This window comes from Malania oleifera, chromosome 8 (genome assembly GCF_029873635.1).
Source record: "Malania oleifera isolate guangnan ecotype guangnan chromosome 8, ASM2987363v1, whole genome shotgun sequence".
NCBI lineage: Eukaryota > Viridiplantae > Streptophyta > Magnoliopsida > Santalales > Ximeniaceae > Malania > Malania oleifera.
Genome location: NC_080424.1, coordinates 80,430,327 through 80,448,607, shown reverse-complemented (window position 1 = coordinate 80,448,607; position 18,281 = coordinate 80,430,327). Strand labels below are relative to the sequence as shown.

The following is an 18,281-nucleotide window of genomic DNA, read 5'->3' as shown; positions in this document are numbered from 1 at the left end:
CTCTCTTCCATCTCTCCTTCAACCTCACCATACCAGTCCCCATACACAGCCATAGCCCCGCCCACAGCTCCCTCGGATCTGCACACACCAGCCGAGCCCAGCCTCCATCTCCATCCTCCAGCTCCGGCCACTCCTCGCTCAACCAGGCAGCCATCAATTTCGGCAGCCTCCCACAGCCAAGCCAGCAACCGCAGCACCATTCCTCTCACGTCGCACAGCCGCAGCTCTGGTCCTCTCTTACACCATCCTCGTCATCACACCTCCCTTGACGTCGCTGCCCAAGTCATTCGTCCCCGTCACCGTCGCTCGCTCTCGTCGCCTTTGCCGCCCCCGTCGCCGTCTCCCAGCGAGATCCTCCACCATCCCCACGGCCATCTGCAACAGCAACGGCCTCACGCACCCCACAGCGAGTCCCTGCACACACACTCACAACACAGCACACACGCTCACACCACTCGCACACTGGAACACACACCCGCACTCACACACTGGAACACACACCTGCACTCACACTCACTCACACACAACACGCACACAGCGAACGCACACACTGTTCATTTTGCGTTTCAAAATTCAATTTTTTTTTTTTAATCTCTATTGCATGTACATGATGGTTAGTATTCTAGTATAGATTAATGTGTAAAATCTCGTACTATCGGTTGTAATGTTCTTGTTTAAATTTTTATGGTATATATTAGTGGATTCAATATTGTATTTGTGGAATTTTTATAGTTGGAATTTGTTTTAGTATTTAAAGTTTAATTTTTTGGTTGTACTCGTTATATATATGGAATGATTAATATCATGGTTGTAGGATTTCTAATGTTATATTTGTTTTAAAGTGTTGATGTTCATGTTTGCATTTGTGTGGTAGTTAGTTCTAAAAGATTATTGTTGTATCATCGTGGACTTTTTAATATTGTTACATTTGTTCTAAAAAATTTTAATCTCCAAGTTCATATTTTTGGTTTTCATATTAATTGATTCGTGTTTATAGTTTAGGATTTTCCTATCCCTTGTATATTATTATTAGTCATATTATTATTACGCCGATTGTATACCATTATTAGTAATATTACTATATTGATTAGATATTATTATTAATATTATTATATTGATTATATTAATTATTATCACATCGATCTTATTAGTATTAGTATTCTGTTGCTTGCATATTATATTAGTATTATCGTTACAGGCATTGTGTTAGCATTAAAGTAATACCATTTGTACATGATTATTGGTGATATTAGTACATTATTTGTAGAAATATTAATATATTAGTCACACATGGTTATTATATGGATTGTATTAGTATTAGCATTATACTATTTGCACATTATTATAGGTAATATTATTACATTGTTTGTGTATTATTATTAGAAACATAAGTATATTATTTGTACATTTTTATTAATATTATTGAAATATTATTGTAATTGTCATTATTATTATTATTATTGTTTAAAGTATACGTATATTCGATTATGTTATTTTAGTATTTGTATTAGCTTGTTATTATTTTAGTATTATTATTAAGTATTTTCGATTTATATTATATATATATATATATATTTTTGTGTGATTTATGTCTTTAAATGTGTATTCCAAAAATTCACTAAAAGAGAGTAATTTTAAAGATCTATTAAATTAAATTTGGGATAATTCTTGATTAATTAGGTACCGTTCGTAAGAACAGGTGCATAGGGGGTGCTCGTATCTTTCCCTTGCGTAACCGAACTCCTGATCCCGACTTTGGTAACGCAAAACGATTCTACCATTAACTGAGTGGTAATAAAGTATTCCAACTACACTAAAAGGTTAGTGGCAAATCTATTCATATTTTTTTTCAAAAATTTAAACCAAAATTTTTATTTCGTTGACCCCGGGGCACATGCGCTCCAAGACGTTGCGACAAAGGAGAAATGGAAAACAATGTTATCTACAAAGAATAACATCTTTCACCACGTTTTCTGAAAGGTATCCTTTGGATGAATAGGTTGTGTCTCACTTCTCTTCGTCATTAGTTCATCCTCTCAATTTTTGTTTGGTTGGTTTAGATTTTTTTATTTTAGTTTATTTTATTATTATTATTTTTTGCTATGCCTGTTAAGATTTGTTTCTTATTTAGCTTTGTTTGGATTTGTAGTCCTGTTTTGGTTGGTTGTTGGTGTTGTTTTTGGGAGAACTTTAATGTCATTTTTATCTGTATTCTCCTAATGCTTATCAAGTAACCACGGTATTCCTCCGTCAAAAGTAAGGGTATATCAATAAATAATTGGAGGTACTGCCCTCCTTTAGTTAAAAAAAGAAATACTGAGCCTACTATATCTGTTTTATATATCTACTCAGTTTTATATTGTTGGGTAATTGGTATTTTTTTAGACAAACCCTAGGTTGAGTTATACTAATTGGGGATTTGAATTGAACATAGGAATAAATTTTTAAATAATCAATTCACCTCTCCTCTTGTGAATACACCAATTCCAACATTGAGGTTCAACAAAAATACACAAATCTCTCCTAAAAAAACTTGTCCTTTTCTAAAATATAAGACGAGGTTTGTATCTTTTTGGTAAATTTCAGGGTAGGTCCTTCGAATTCTTGAAATTTCAGGAAATCTCATTATCTTTTTGTTAAACCTTAGGGGAGGTCAATGTCTTTTGTCCAAATATATATATATATATATATATATATATATGTATATATAATGGATTTTTATAACCTATTGAATTGGTTATATTTATAATTATGCAAATTATTTAAAATGTAATTTAGTTTCAAATTAAAGGTGTAGTTAATATCACAACTATATACATATATAATTATTTACCTAATTATGTATATACATATTAAGTGATTTAGATAACTAAACCTAATTAACTACAACATATATAATTATTTTTTTAAATCAAATTGTTAATATAGTCCACAAATTGTCACTAATTATGCAATTGCATAGTTATGTAAATAAGTTTGTGGACTATATTAATTATGTAATTGAAATTTAATTTTAAATAATAGATGCAGTCAACATCATAACTATGTATATGCATAGTTTAATATATATTTGAATCAAAGTGAATCAACTAGTTACTTAATTACATATATTCATACTACATATTTAGGTATAACTACATATACAATTATATACTTATGTGTATACATATTACATAATTACGTGATTAACATAATTCATATCTATATATTATGCATAATTACATAAATAATTATATACTTACATGTGTACAAATTATATAACTACGTTATTGCTTTGTAGTTGATGATTAATTAACATATTAATTTATTAATTCGAATAAACGCTCGCAGTGACCCTATCACTATTTCGTTATTTTATTTCCATTAGAAGGTTGAGATTCCGGTCATTGACTAAATCTCTACCATCAAAATTATAGGAATATTTATGTTGATACTAATTTTTGTAATTGTTTGAAAAGGCCTCCAAAATTGGTCAATTGCCCAATATTAAAAAATTTTGGTTACACGCTAACCATATAGAAAGCAAAAAATGAGTTGACTAAGTCTCATTTTCACCTAACTTATATATTTATGAAGAATATTTGTGAGTAAATGAGTGTGAGTGATAGTCCTCCCATTCAACTTTGGGCTATAAAAGAGATATGTTTCTAAAAAGTACATGTGTGTATTACTTATGTATGCTGCAAAGTTTTGTTTATTTCACTTTAAACTCTTTTGTGTCATTATAATTGTTTGCATAATATTTATTTTAAAAGATGTAATTTACTTTAAGGAGAAATTATATAAGGAATCTGTCCCTCTAAGTTCTATGTCCATGTGTCTCATTTGTTACAAAGATTGGATTATCAAAGACTTATTATTATTATTTTTTTAATAATTGTTAACTTGTACTACACGGGATCGTATGTGAATAATATTATATAAATGTTTTTTATAATTTTTAATTAAAATCATTCACAAATATTAAAATAGAAATATTAAAATTATTTATAAAATTTGATATTTTATTTTTAATTAATTATAAAGTATAAATATAGACATGAGATACTACTATGGCACTACGTAAATGCATGGGTAAAAAGAAATCTTATAAGTATATAGAATGTGATATGATAAGAATGCCCTAGTTAACTCTATGCAAAATATTATATTAAATATTATATATCACTCTAGATTAAAAAGTTAATGAATAACATATTTTAGTTTTTATTTCATAAAATATTTTAATATAGGGGTTCTTCTATAAAATATTGATAAATTTATTACAAATATTTTATTTTTTATTTTTCTACCTAAAATATTGTTATCTTTCCTTAATCATCAAATAATGAAATTTTTTTAATTTCAAATAAATTATTTGGGGGGAAATTTTAAGTCTATAATTTCATTTTTAAAATTTAATTTTAGAATTTATATTTTTTATTGTATAGATATAAATTATGTTATATTGTATAGATATAAGTATGTGTGTATGTTGTCAATGTATTTGTTGCAGGGTAAAATTAGCAGGGTTGCTCCTTCGACTTTCGCTGACCTGAAAGGGGAAGAGAAAAAAGGCTTGGAGGACCCGGGGAGAACTCCGGAGGATCACTTTGATGCCTAAGTAAGAGAAATGCTTTTAGAGAGGCTGAATGCAACAGCAGAATGAGTTAAATAATTTACCTTAACCTCTTCCTTGCCCCCTTTCTTATAGGAGTTAGAGTTGACCTTTTGGGTGATTTGCCTTTATTGTGCGGGACTTGAATTGCTCGCGGGTCATAAAGTGTTCGCGCACACCACTCGTCCATTTAAGCCGCTGGCATAGATCTTTCCTCCTCTTTATTGAGTTGGAGTTGATTGTTCTCGTCAGATTGTTTGACTTCAGAGGGGGGAGGGGGGGGGGGGACCACGGGCCAGGTTTTGTCTTGCTTTTATTGACTAGTTTATTTTGGGCATATCTGTTGTTCCCCCCTCAGTTTCAAATTTCTTGACGGAATTTTGAATATGCACTTTCCCCCCCCCCCCGGAATATGTAATGCTCCCTCTTCTTCTTCTTCTTCTTCTTCTTTCTTTCTTTCTTTCTTTCTTTCTCTTTTCCAACTCTTTTCTTTTTTGGGTGTTCCGAGCTGATATTCTGAGTTGCTTTGTGGAGGAATTTTACAGAGTTGTTCTGAGTTGGGGAGAATTTTCCAAGCTGATGTTCCGAGTTGGGGAGAATTTTACGAGCTAATGTTTTGAGATGGGGAGAACTTTTCAAGTTGGGGAGAATTTTCCAAGTTGATGTTCTAAGCTGGGGAGAATTTTCCGAGCTGATGTTCCGATCTAGGGAGAATTTTTCGAGTTGATGTTCCAAGCTGGGGAGAATTTTTCGAGCTGATGTTCCGAGCTGGGGAGAATTTTTTGAGCTGATGTTTTGAGCTGGGGAGAATTTTCCGAGCTGGGGAGAATTTTTTGAGCTGATGTTCCGAGTTGGGGAGAATTTTCTAAGCTGATGTTCTGAGCTGGGGAGAATTTTTTGAGCTCATGTTCCGAGCTGATGTTTCGAGCTTAGTGGTGGAGGACATTTTTCGAGCTCATGTTCCGAGCTGAGTGGTGGAGAACATTTTCTGAGCTCATGTTTTGAGCTGACTCATGGAGCGAATTTTACCGAACTGATCTTATCGAGCAGCTTCATGGAGCAATTTCTCAGAGCAGGGCTTGCTGAATAAGTTTACCAAGCAATTCATGCCGAGTTGCTTCTTGGAGTGAATTTTTCTGAATTTATTTTACTGAGCTGCTTCATGGAGCAATTTCTCGGAGTAGGGCTTTCCGAGCAAGTTTGCCAAGCAATTCGTGCCGAGCTACTTCATGGAGCAAGTTTTGCCGAACTAATTTTACTAAGCAACTTCATGGCCTTTTATGCCTACTGAGTCGTGCTCATCTGTCAGTCTATTTTTGGCCTTCCGAGTTGCGCTCTTCAATTTGGCCTCTACGCCTAATGAGTCATGCTCATCTGCTGGGCTGTTTTTGGCCTTACGAGCCGTGCTCGTCATTTGGGCCTTTAATGCTTAATGTGTCGTGCTCATATGTTGGGCTGTTTTTGGCCTTCTGAGTTGTGCTCGTCAGTTTGGCCTCTATGCCTAATGATTCATGCTCATCTTTTGGGTTGTTTTTGGCCTTCCGAGTCGTGCTCGTCAGTTTGGCCTCTATGCCCAATGAGTCGTGCTCATCTGCTGGGCTGTTTTTGGTCTTACGAGTAGTGCTCGTCATCTAAGCCTTTGATGCTTAATGAGTCATGCTCATCTGCTGGGCCGTTTTTGGCCTTCTGAGTCGTGCTCATCATTTGGCCTCTATGCCTAATGAGTTATGCTCATCTGTTGGGCTGTTTTTAGCCTTATGAGTCATGCTCGTCATCTAAGCCTTTGATGCTTAATGAGTCATGCTCATCTGCTGGGCCGTTTTTGGCCTTCTGAGTCGTGTTCATCATTTGGCCTCTATGCCTAATGAGTCGTGCTCATTTGTTGGGCTGTTTTTAGCCTTACGAGTCGTGCTCGTCATTTGGGCCTTTGATGCTTAATGAGTCGTGCTAATGTTCTAGCCTATTTTTGGTCTTCCGAGTCATGCTCGTCAGTTTAGCCTCTATGCCTAACGAGTTGTGCTAATTTGTTGGGCTATTTTTAGCCTTACGAGTAGTGCTCATCATCTAGGCCTTTGATGCTCAATGAGTCGTGCTCATATGCTGGGCTGTTTTTGGCCTTCGGAGTCGTGCTCGTCAGTTTGGCCTCTATGCCTAATGAGTCGTGCTCATCTGCTGAGCTATTTTTGGCCTTATGAGTTGTGCTTTTCATCTGGTCGTTTGATGCTTAATGAGTTGTGCTCATCAGCTAGGCCATTTTTGGCCTTTCGAGTCGTGCTCGTCATTTGGTCTTTATGCCTAATGAGTCATGCTCATATATTGGGCTGTTTTTGGCCTTATGAGTCATGCTCGTCATTTGGCCTCTGTGCGTAATGAGTCGTGCTCATTTTTGGGCGGTTATTGGCTTCACGAGGCATGCATGTTGGCGGATTTGTCATCATGTGCGATTGAAATGGCCTTCCCTTTTGATGAGACATTCTCATTTATGGAGTGTGTCAGATGTCTTTTTCGAGGTGATATCATCATCTCTTTCAAGGCGTCTTTCTTACCTGCAAAAATTTATTGATTGCATTTATATCAGTCGTACCTTGGGAAGCTGCAAATTCTTGGTATTAGTGCCATGTCAGTGAGCCTCTAAGAATTTTCGTTCGTTTGGGGATCCTTTGTGTCCTTCCTCTCGAGACGTAAACCCCTTTTCTGCAACGGAGCTCCCTCGAGATTCTCACCTTCTCGGGGATTCGTGCAAGCCTTTCTCTATAAAGGTAGGGTTCCCTCATTTGCTCCCCATCTCATTCAAAGGGTTTTTACCTTTTGCTAGGTATGCTCTCGCTCGGCCTTTCTCCTTGCTTTTCTCCATCTTTGTGTTGACTTGCATGTTTATTTTATTGTTCTTCATGTTCTCCACTGTTCTTGATAGAATCTTTCCTATTTAATCTTCTTTTGTATGGTAGCTTTGTTGTTTTTCTTGCAAAATTTGTTCGTTTGATCTCCTTTGATATATTATCTCCCTTACAGGTTGAGATTGAGCGTATTCATAGGGAGGAGGTACCTGCAAAAGAGGCTGCCGCTGCTACTAATACCTCCTGAGCCACAGTAAAGGAGTATAAGGACTCCACACAGTTTGTTATGGACACCTCCAAAGCTTACAGGGTGGGGTTCAGGAGGTGCCGACAACAGGTCAAAACCAAGCACCCTGACCTTCCCATGGACGGTGTGAGCTCACATGGATATGGCAACGAGAGTCCCGAATCTGGGGAAGATCTGAGTGAGGAAGAAGATGGGGAGGAAAAGGAAGCTAGTGAAGGGAGCAAGGCAAGCTAGTCAGCTGGAACTTCACTTGTAATATATATATACATTCTTAAACTTTATTGATGTAGTACAATTGCTGTAATTGGAGCTTTTATTACTGCGTTGTAAGAAATGCTTAAGAACTTTTATTTCATTTGCTACTTGTTTCCCCCTTTTCCATCGAGAGCACCTTTTTAGCATATCTTTTGCGAGCACCCCCACTATCTCCTCCGCTAGTAGATCCTCCGAAGATCACCCCAATTTCCCCTATGACTTGCTCCTCCTTCTCTTGTACGCTAGGCCTCCTCTGCTCGAGAGGTTCCCTTTGTGGATCTTCTTTCTTTATAAACTTTGACAGGTATCCCTTTCTTATTAGGGTTTCGATTTCTTTCTTCAACTGGATGTATTCCTCTGTGTCATGGCCCTGATCCCTATGGAATGCGTGGAACTTGGACATGTTTCGCTTGTGAAGAGGTGTTCGCACGGGTTCGGGCCACGAGACATAGTCCTTCTTTCTGATCTGCATCAGTAATTCAGAGTGCGATACATTCAGGGGTGTGTAGATGGAGAACTTACGGGGTTGCCATCTTATCTTTGGGCTTGCATGTAGTGCACTAGTCTAGTGTCATTTCACGGATCTATAGGATTCTCGTGTCTCACTGCTACTACTTTTCCTTTTCTCTATGCGACTTCCTCTTGTGTCCATCATCTCCTCCAGGTTGATGTATTTTTGTGCTCGAGCCATCAGCTCCCCCATATCCACTAGTGGATTTTTCCCTAGAGAGTATAAGAAACTTTCGGGTTGAAGAGTTGTTGTCAAGGCTGCTAAAGCCACCCCCATGTCTAGGTTGCAGATTTCTAGGGTTGCTGTGTTGAAGCGGTGCATGAATTTCTTTAGAGTCTCTTGCTCTCCTTGCGCCATACTCATGAGATGGCCCGTTGTTTTAACAATTCTTTGACTACTAAGGAAGTGGCCGGTGAACAGTTGTTCCATCTCTAGGAAGGAATTGATCGATCCGAGTCGCAGAGTTCGATACCAGTCTCTGACAGTACCCTTAAGGGTTGTTGCGAAAGCTCGACACATGATAGCGTCTGGAGCACTTTGCAACTACATCACCATCCTAAAGGTGTTTAGATGATCAATTGGGTCGGACAGACCTTCGTACCTTTCGAAGGTGGGCATCTTGAATCTACTTGGCAGTGGAGCTTCCATGATCTCTTTGTTGAATGGCGGCTCTAAGGACCTTAGGGATGCTTCCCCGTAGAAGGATTTGGTTCTGCTCTGTTTCATCATCTTTTCCATGTGATCTATTTTCTTGATCCTTTCTTCGAGCTCCGTGGATCTTTGTTGGTTAACATCTATGCTATTTGCATCCTTTACCTTCTTCTTGAGGTAGATTTTTTCCTCGTTCTCCTTTGGTTTGTTAGCTTTTTTTTTCTGTACTAGGGCTTTCTTGCCATTGGTGGAGGATGTGCCCTTCCTGACTCTTTTGTTGTAAGATTTGGTTGAGCATATCTTTCATTTCCTTTTGGAAAGCGAGGAATTCCTCCCTGCTGACACCCGATGGTTGTGCGGGTGTGGAGTGGATGGACTGGGACGATTCTTTTCTCGCGGCAGGGATGGAAGTAGAACTGTGTGAGGTCGGCTTTGCCTGAATGTTGAAAGTCGAGAGCAAGATATGATCGCCTCTCAAAAACAAGTTCCCACAGATGGCGCCAACTGTTGTAGGGTAAAATTAGTAGGGTTGCTCCTTCGACTTCCGTTGACCTGAAAGGGGAAGAGAAGAAAGGCTTGGAGGACCCGAGGTGAACTCCGGGGGATCACTCCGATGCCTAAGTAAGAGAAATGTTTTTAGAGAGGCTAAATGCAACAGTAGAATGAGTTGAATGACTTACGTTAGCCTCTTTCTTGCCCCCTTTCTTATAGGAGTTAGAGTTGACCCTTTGGGTGATTTGCCTTTATTGCGCGGGGCTTGAATTGCTCGCGGGGTTATAAAGTGTTCGCGCACATCATTCAGTCATTTAAGCCGCTGGCATAGATCTCTCCTCCTCTTTATTGAGTTGAAGTTGATTGCTCTCGTCAAATTGTTTGACTTCTGGGGGGGGGGGGGACCATGGGCCAGGTGTTGTCTTACTCTTATTGGCTAGTTTATTTTGGGCATATCATTATTTTATTTTTAATCAAATGAAAGTATTTCTGTCGAGTTCAAATAATAATTTCAAAAAATTATAAATGTTATTTTATCTAATTTTGGTTGAATTATTATATAGTATGTGTGTGTGTATATATATATATATACTATTTTTACGACTATTTGATTTTACTTTTAAAATATAAAGATATTTTTGTGTGCATGGAGTAATTTGCACAATTTCTACTTCTATATATAAGATTGTGAATGTTGAGAGTGATAAATAAATTTCAACCCAAATGAAGATGAAAAAATAAAAATAAATAAAAATAAAAATAAAGAGAAAAACAAAATTTCACACTACGTAGTCTACCAACTACTTTGGGCGGCCGACCATCCTTCCCTCTTTTACCATAGTTTGGTGCTGCCCATAGGCAGTTGACTGACCTCTATAGGTGGTCAACTCGCCCCATCAATTTTCAAATTTTGAATTGTTTGCATACGATTAGTTGGAGATTTTGGGTTGACCATGTGTCCCATTGATGTCAGAAGTCAACTTTTGATATTGGCAATTGATGGTTGATGGTTATTGGTAATTATTTTTTAATTTGAATTTTCAAAATTTAAATTTCATAAGATTTTTCCACCCTTCCATTGAAGGTCTATAAAAGGACCTCATGGGGAAGATATTGGGGCACACCCAAGCGGGATCAAGGTGAGTTTCAGAGTTTTTTAAAGGTCAAAAAGGGGCTTTTTTTTTTTTATAAAAAAGACAGGAAAGAGAGAACCATATTTTTCTTCTATTGAAAGTGATTTTCAAGTGTGATTTGAACTCAGGGTACCTTCCACTTGAACTACAGAAGTCCATTCGTTAAAGAGATTAGTGTTTAACCCTCTATTTCACTTATTTCTATTATTTTTATAACTTTTTGGCATTTTGAAGCATATTGATGTTTTTTTTAATATCATGATTAATGTTTCATGATTTCTCTATTAACTTATATTGAAAATGCATGTTAGGAGTTCTAGAACATAGTTCTATCTTGATTATGTAGAAAAAAGTATGTTTAATTATGAAAAATTTCATATTTGTGTACAAATTAAATGCAAATATAGGCAGTCGATTGGTCCCCGTAAGAGGTCGATTGACTACAAAATCCCGAGAATGCTATTTTCTACACTCTTTCTTGATTTCCTTTGAGATTTAATGTCATTTTGAGTCTCCACACATGGTAGAGAACATTTGATTGAAATTGAATGACATTTCATTACAGTTTTTATGGTTTCTCCACACACACACAAAACTTTTTCATTCAAACACAAAATTTGTACGATTTTTTTCATAAAAGCCTCTCCATACTTTGGTAAAATTTTCAAAACTCATTAGAGTCATACATTCATGAGGTGACATTTGGGTGTTCTCCAACCTTTTTTCAAAGATTTTAATGTGGGTCTATAATTCTCCTTCCAAAAATCCTCATTTTTATTAAGTATGTTTTATAATTTTCCTTTTAAAGAAACCAAAGATTTCTTTTGAAAAAATTAAATTCTAGTGGACTATTCATCATGTGGTTGTTGAATGAATTAAAAAGTCTATCTTCTAAAAGATAAAACATGAGATCTCAAGTTAGGTTTTATTATTTTCCTTCCAAAGAAACCAAAATCATGCAATTTCAAAGTTTTTTTAAAAAAAATCCAATTTTTTTTTTAAAAATTAAATGAATTTTTTTTTTTTTGAAACTATAGATGAATTGATTCTTCTTTTGAGGATATGCAAACTGTCTACTTTGTTGATTCAGCTAGACTAAAAAAAAAAAAAAAAAAACCAAAATGTCCCTTCTTATTTTGTTCATTTTATATTATTTTGTATGCTTGTATATTCGTTTTGAGTAAACAATCAAGTAGCTAGTAGGATTCTCATGAGGTTAGGTCCTCTACATGGATCCTATGAAAGCCTTTTTTCAAAGGAAGTAAGGGTAGAAATTTTTCTACAATGTACAAACAAGAGAAATGGTGATTTGTAAAGTGTCATTAACTAGGCTTTGCAAGCAGTAATTGCCTGATTTTTAAAAAAAATCCTCTTTTCTACTATTTTTCCAATACAAATGCTTCTTTTATAACTTACTTTCAAAATGGGAGATACAAATACGTACAAGGTAAGCATGGTAACCATTTAGGGAATGAGTTTTTTAGGGTGCTAATTCTTTGAATTCTAATAAAAAAAGATTTAAAGTATTATATATCTTCTCTATTCACAAATGTACTAAGGAATGTAATCTTTTTTCAAAAGGTTTTCTTTTATTTTATCTTTTCAAAAAATTAAAATTAAGTGGCGACTCTATTTTCTAAAATGAAAGGACAAGTTAGAGAACCAATGGTTTGGTTATTGTTGTATAAAACTTGAATTTGCACAGTGAAAATCAAATGCAGCAATCAATTAAAGAATAAATATAGAACACAACCACCAAAAACAAATGAAAGCTAGAACAATACAAGGAATTATGTGGTTTGGCAATGCTTACATCCACAAGAGCAATTGACAAAGAAATATTATTATGTTATGTCAAAGACACTTCCAATGTTACAAATACATCATAATAGACACATATATAAACACAATGGAGGTTTTCCCTCCAAACCCCCAACTAACTTAATGTTCACATTCAAAATTCAAAATCAGCGTCACTACCCAAAACAAAACTGTCGATGATTTGAGATTCCGAGAGCAAACCATCTCAGCTTAATTTAGTCAGCCATGCACGTTTCTATTGAGATGAGACCTAAGTTTGGTGCAATGTCTGAATGGCACATCTTTTTAGGCTATAAGAAAGGTAGGTTCAAGTAGTTGTGTGATCCAATGCCAAACTAGGTGGTGATCAGTGTAGACATGATTTTTGGTGAGAAACCCATGGTGCAACATACTTAACTAGATTGAGAGAAATAGGTGCCAAAAAACTATAGCAGTAATGAATATGTGATGTAGGTGGAGTTACTGACTTAGGGCAGAAATGACACTATTCATAATGCAAGTATAAATTTGATAGTCTGGTGTCATATGTATTCATTACTACCAGCAAGGTTCATACTAATTTTCAAGATGCGGTGCACAACAAAGATAAAAATAGATAGATCATATGAGTGCTATGGTGGATCGAGGAGATGAAGTTACTGCATAAGAATCTGACTTGGGAGTGGGTGGAGCTTCTAGAAGGGAAGGGGGGGGGGGAGTGATAGGATGCAAGGGGGTGATGTTTCTATTGTTTGTGAATAACATGTTATTTGCTGGGAAGGCTTTAACCGAGGCTAATTAGTTGGGAACTCTGTTGAGAAAAAGGTTTTGACATGAAGATTTTGGGTACAACCAAGGAAAATCTTGGTTAGGAGATTTGCAAGGATAGAGCTACAGGGAGATTGAAATTATCTCAGGGTGGCTTTCTGGAAAAAGCTGTAGGGATACTGTGGTTGTCTCGGGGTGATTTTTGAAAGTTGAGGTGTAATCCCAAGAGGGGTGTATAGGAACCTGAAGAATTATAGTAATTTAACGATAAAAGAAAGGAGAGAAATGAGAATTTTTAAGGGGGTCACTTCAAGGTCTCGTCAACGAACAAACTTCTTGAGATTGTCGATGTGGACACATGTCTTGGCGACAAGAAAGTACCAAGAAGGTTGTTTTTAGGGCCTGCATTTCGTCGACGATGTGTATGTGTTCATCAACGAACTCTTTTCTAGTCCTCGTCGACGAAGGATGGTGTATAAATAAGCTAAAATCCAATTTTCTACAAGAAAAATTTAGCCACACCCTTTTCTCTCTCTTCCATTTCGGCTCCCTCACCTTCTCTCTTTGATTCCGACCTCGTTCTTTGCTGGTTCGACGATCGAAAGCCGCCACATCACTCTTGAAAAGATTCTTTGCACATCTGCTAGAGTGATTCATCGGTTAGGCTAACTTGAGAACCATCCCAAAATTTGGATAATTTAGTTAATTTCAATTTATTTAGGTTTTGGTGTTTTTGGACTGAGAAGAATATGTTAGGTAAGATAGTACTGAGGTTTTGTTGGGAAAATATCAATTTCAGGGTGTTAAGCTAGGGACCACACAGGTGTGATTTTTGTAGTAATTCGTGCACTTTTTCATAAGTCAGGTAAGGGGATAAACTAAGTCAGCTTCCTTATAAAAATATATTTATTATTTTACAGCATTTAAATTTAGGTAAATATGTATATTGTAGAATTATGTTGAAAACAATGTTGTTGATCAGAAAAAATGATTTTCATGTATGATATAAGAAATATGATTTTAGAACAGATTTTACGTTCTGAATATTATCCCTTTTGTGTGGCATGAGTAACATATACCATGGAAATTATGATGCTGAAATATTATGTTTTCTCATAATATTATGTTTTCAAAATCAGCATGTTATTACTGTTTTCAGGAAGGTACTAAAACGATAAGGGGAACTATGTTTTAAGTATGGTATTGAAACAGTATAGAGATTTCAAACTATGTATGTTCAAATATATGCCGGCATAAGGGCCGTGATTTTTCATGATATGATATGTCGGCATAAGAGCCGTGGTTTAATATGACATGTCGGCGTAAGGGCCGTGATTTTCATATGATATGCTATGTCGGCGTAAGAGCTATGGTTTTCATGTTTTACTATGACGGCGTAAGGGCCATGATTTATAAGATACAAATTGTCGGCGTAAGGATCGTGATTTTTATGTTATGACGTGCAAAATTCGTGAAATATTATCTTGACTAATATTATTATGAAACAGTTGTGTATCATTATTTGAGATTTACTATGTATTATCAAAACCCGAATGGTTTGGTTTAGGCAATCACGAAGCACGGTACCATAGCTATATGATCACGATCATGTTTATGTTAGTGCTACCGCTTGTTGTAAGGGGTAGTGGGAGATCGATAATCGATGTGGTTTTATGATAGTGCAAGCACCCCTCTAGTATCCAAACCAGGAGGGGCAAACCCATCGTACTTACAGACTTATGTTGATCTAGCGTGGTTAGCCAGCCATTGCTAGGTCCCGCCTTCGGGCTGCACAACCTGGTCATGTGAGGGTAAAACATGACACCAGCCAGCTATCCATCTAGGGTCTTATTTCATGTATAATTATATATATGATGATTTCATGTATAGAAACTTAGAATATTATATCATGTTATGATAAACTATGTATTATCCAGATATGATATCGACGATTTTGTCAAATATGTTGCATATACTATTTTATATGTATAATACGAAAATACTCACATTACCATACACTGATGTTAGTTTATTTCCCTTACTGAGAGGTTTCTTACCCCAACTATATTCATATTTCAGGAGCCTTACATAGAAGAGGGGATAGAGCTCTGTAGCGTTGGAGTTCGACTATTCTACCCTATCTGAAGGGTAAGTCATTTTACTAGGGTCCGACGGATTTTTGGGTGGCGACCCTAGGGCATTTTTTGGATATTTTGGGATGTGTGTATATATATGATAGTTGAAGTAAAACTTTGGTATTGTGTTGGATGGATGATTTGATATGTATGTGATTTTACATTTTCCGCTGTTTAGGTATCAATGTTGTATTTCAAGCATATTCCTGGTACACCCATGGGTCCATGCTGATTATGTTTTATCAGGTTTATTATGTTTTAAAAAAAAATTTATGGTAAAATAGGCAGGTCGTTATAGGGTGAATTGAGTATTTTAAAATTTTATATGCAGAAGCTTAATTAATTTTAAAACTGATTTTACCCATGCTCTAACTTTTTAAAAACAATAGTATTCTCAAACGATAATCCTATCAATTTATATATCCTTAAGTTTAAAGAGTGTGAGCTAAGATTTAAATATGAAACCAAACTACAAGATATTGACAATGTCAGCCCAGGTGTAACGTCTAGAGGGGGGGTGAATGGAATCTTTCGTTTATTTTTTATTTTCTTTACAAAATAATAATATTAGAAAGATACAAGCAATTATACCACAATATGTGAAATGTAAATCATGCACAAGATGTAAAATAAATGGAAGGGTCGAGAAGCTTAACACCAGTATTTTAATGTGGTTCAGCACCAAGCCTATGTCCACACTTTGAGACCAACTCAAGGATTCCACAATTCACTATAAACTCCTTTATCGGTGGAGAAGCCTTACAACAAGGGAACAAATCCCTCAATGCTTACCAATAGCCTTCACACGGGAACAAATCCCATTGCTCACCAAGAGCCACAAGGTTCTCCAAGAAGCCTTGCAAATCGGTTCACCAAGAACCTTCACCAATTGGTTCACAAAGAACCTTATACAAGAAGAAGATAAATTACAAAATGATGCTCCTCAAATGAGCTGATATCAATTACAAAACAATCCTCACACTATTCTCTCAAGGAAGTGAATCAAACAAGATTAGAGAGTAAGAAAGGAATTAAGCACTTGTGAATATGAACTAAAATGCAAAGTGCATAGGGTTGATGTTTAAGATATGTTTTCCACTAAAAACTTGCAAACCCTCAAAAACTTGTTTAATCAAGTTTATGGACTTGTATTTATAGCCAAAATACCAAGCTTGCCATTATCTAACCATTGGGAGTGAATCCCATTTGATTGGCTCAATAACTAGCTGTTTTCTAGCCGTTAGTATTCAGGTCTCAATGTTAATCGTCGATGAGTGCCATCGATTCATCGATGAATTGCCACCAGTTTTCGACAAATTACCCCTTTTCATCGATGAGTCCCCACAATTCGTCGACGATTCACCTTTATTCGTCAACGATTGCTTTGTTTTCCATACCAATAAGGAAACTGAACTTTCATAACACCATATGCCACATGCATTTCTCCCTAACATACATTTCCCCCTCACATATATAACACCACATAAGTTCTCCCCCTTTGATCATCATAAAAAAAAGAGGTACTATTCATTTAGCCTAAAAATTGCTCTAAAAGCCTATTAAGACTAGTGTCCATGTTGGTGAGGTGAGTATGTGCTAAATTCATATACCCATTGTTGGTGCTAAACTAGAAAATATGAAATGCCTATATTGACTTCCCTACTTACTCAAGAATGATGATTTCTAATAATGCAAAACTCTATTTGATTTTTCTAATGACAAGAGCTTAAAAATGGAGTAAGGATAGATACCACTTGTCGGTGGATCAAGCATTCCATGTTAATCAAATATGGACATTTTCCATTAAGAATTCATGCTTGTGATTTAAGCATGGTGGGTATGTCCTTACTACTTGGCAACGAGCATTTAGGGGTATACTAAGCTTTATTTAATAATGCTCTTGGTTAATAGGAGACATGTTATCCTAATTTGCCACTAATGGGAAGGTATCTGTTGAATCAGGTGTAAACCCAAGAGGGGGGGGGGGGGTGAATTGGGTATTTAAAAATTATTTGGCACTTAGTTACCTCTTAAACCCTTCTTATAAATTTGCTAAAAACTTCTTGTTACTCAATTATGTACGTGTATGGCTACTCAACATATACATGCAATATACTCAAATTTAAATGCAATGCGGAAAATAAATAGTAAAGGGAAGAGAGAAGACAAACATAGTTTTACGAGGTTCAGCCGACTTGGCCTAAGTCCTCGCCTTGAGCAACCACTCAAGAATTCACTAAAACCTGCTCCTTAAAGTGGGACGGAGCTTCCCTTACAATCCGCTTCTTACAAGAGGCATAGCTTCCTCCTACTCCGCAGCTTACAAGAGATACATCTCTCTCCTCACACACCGGTTCACACACCGAGCCGTGTATACAGTAGAATCTGGAAAATACACTAAAAAACAATGCTTCTAACAAAAGCTGGTGAGTACAATTCAAATTCCTAAAACATTAACATATGATGTAACTTGAAGCTCGTGAATGTATGAAAATGATAGAATCGTTTTATGTATGAAATGCTTCAACGCACGAATCCCTTTTTCAACCAAAAACATTCAAGTAAAGATATATTTAAACTATTTTGGAATAAACTAGGGTTCTTGGTTCACTTTGCAAAAATGCTCACATATATATTTGAAGTGAACTAGTTAGCAAAAAAACTGTCTTGAATATAAACTCAATCGAAATCACAAAGTTTTATTTCATGTACTCAATCACAAACTGAGTATATTAATTATCAGAAAATATCCCTCAATTAAAATTATAGTTATAAGTACCAAGGATATTTAATCAAGCTCTCATGTATCTAAAGATAAATCCTTTTAGAAAACTCACACTTGAATCAAACCTTTT

The 18,281-nt window shown here is 36.0% G+C and overlaps 1 protein-coding gene across 1 annotated transcript; it reads right to left on the bottom strand.

Annotated features, from left to right (window-relative positions):
* Positions 1–237: 237 nt before the first annotated feature.
* On the bottom strand, positions 238–8,966 carry LOC131162768 (uncharacterized). Its single transcript, XM_058119368.1, has 3 exons — positions 8,517–8,966; positions 8,073–8,402; positions 238–414 (listed from the first exon to the last, which is right to left on the bottom strand). The coding sequence occupies exons 1-3, from the start codon at positions 8,964–8,966 to the stop codon at positions 238–240; spliced, it is 957 nt and encodes a 318-aa protein (XP_057975351.1).
* Between the last annotated feature and the right edge of the window lie 9,315 nt (positions 8,967–18,281).

What these genes read in the sequence shown, in the direction of transcription:
- LOC131162768 (XM_058119368.1), bottom strand. Translation starts at nt 8,966, where the DNA reads ATGTGTCGAGCTTTCGCAACAACCCTTAAGGGTACTGTCAGAGACTGG. An exon ending in CACGAGAATCCTATAGATCC is followed by an intron (nt 8,403 to 8,516) that starts GTGAAATGACAC and finishes TTACTGATGCAG; the next exon opens with ATCAGAAAGAAGGACTATGT. An exon ending in GCAAAAGATATGCTAAAAAG is followed by an intron (nt 415 to 8,072) that starts GTGCTCTCGATG and finishes GTGTGTGTGCAG; the next exon opens with GGACTCGCTGTGGGGTGCGT.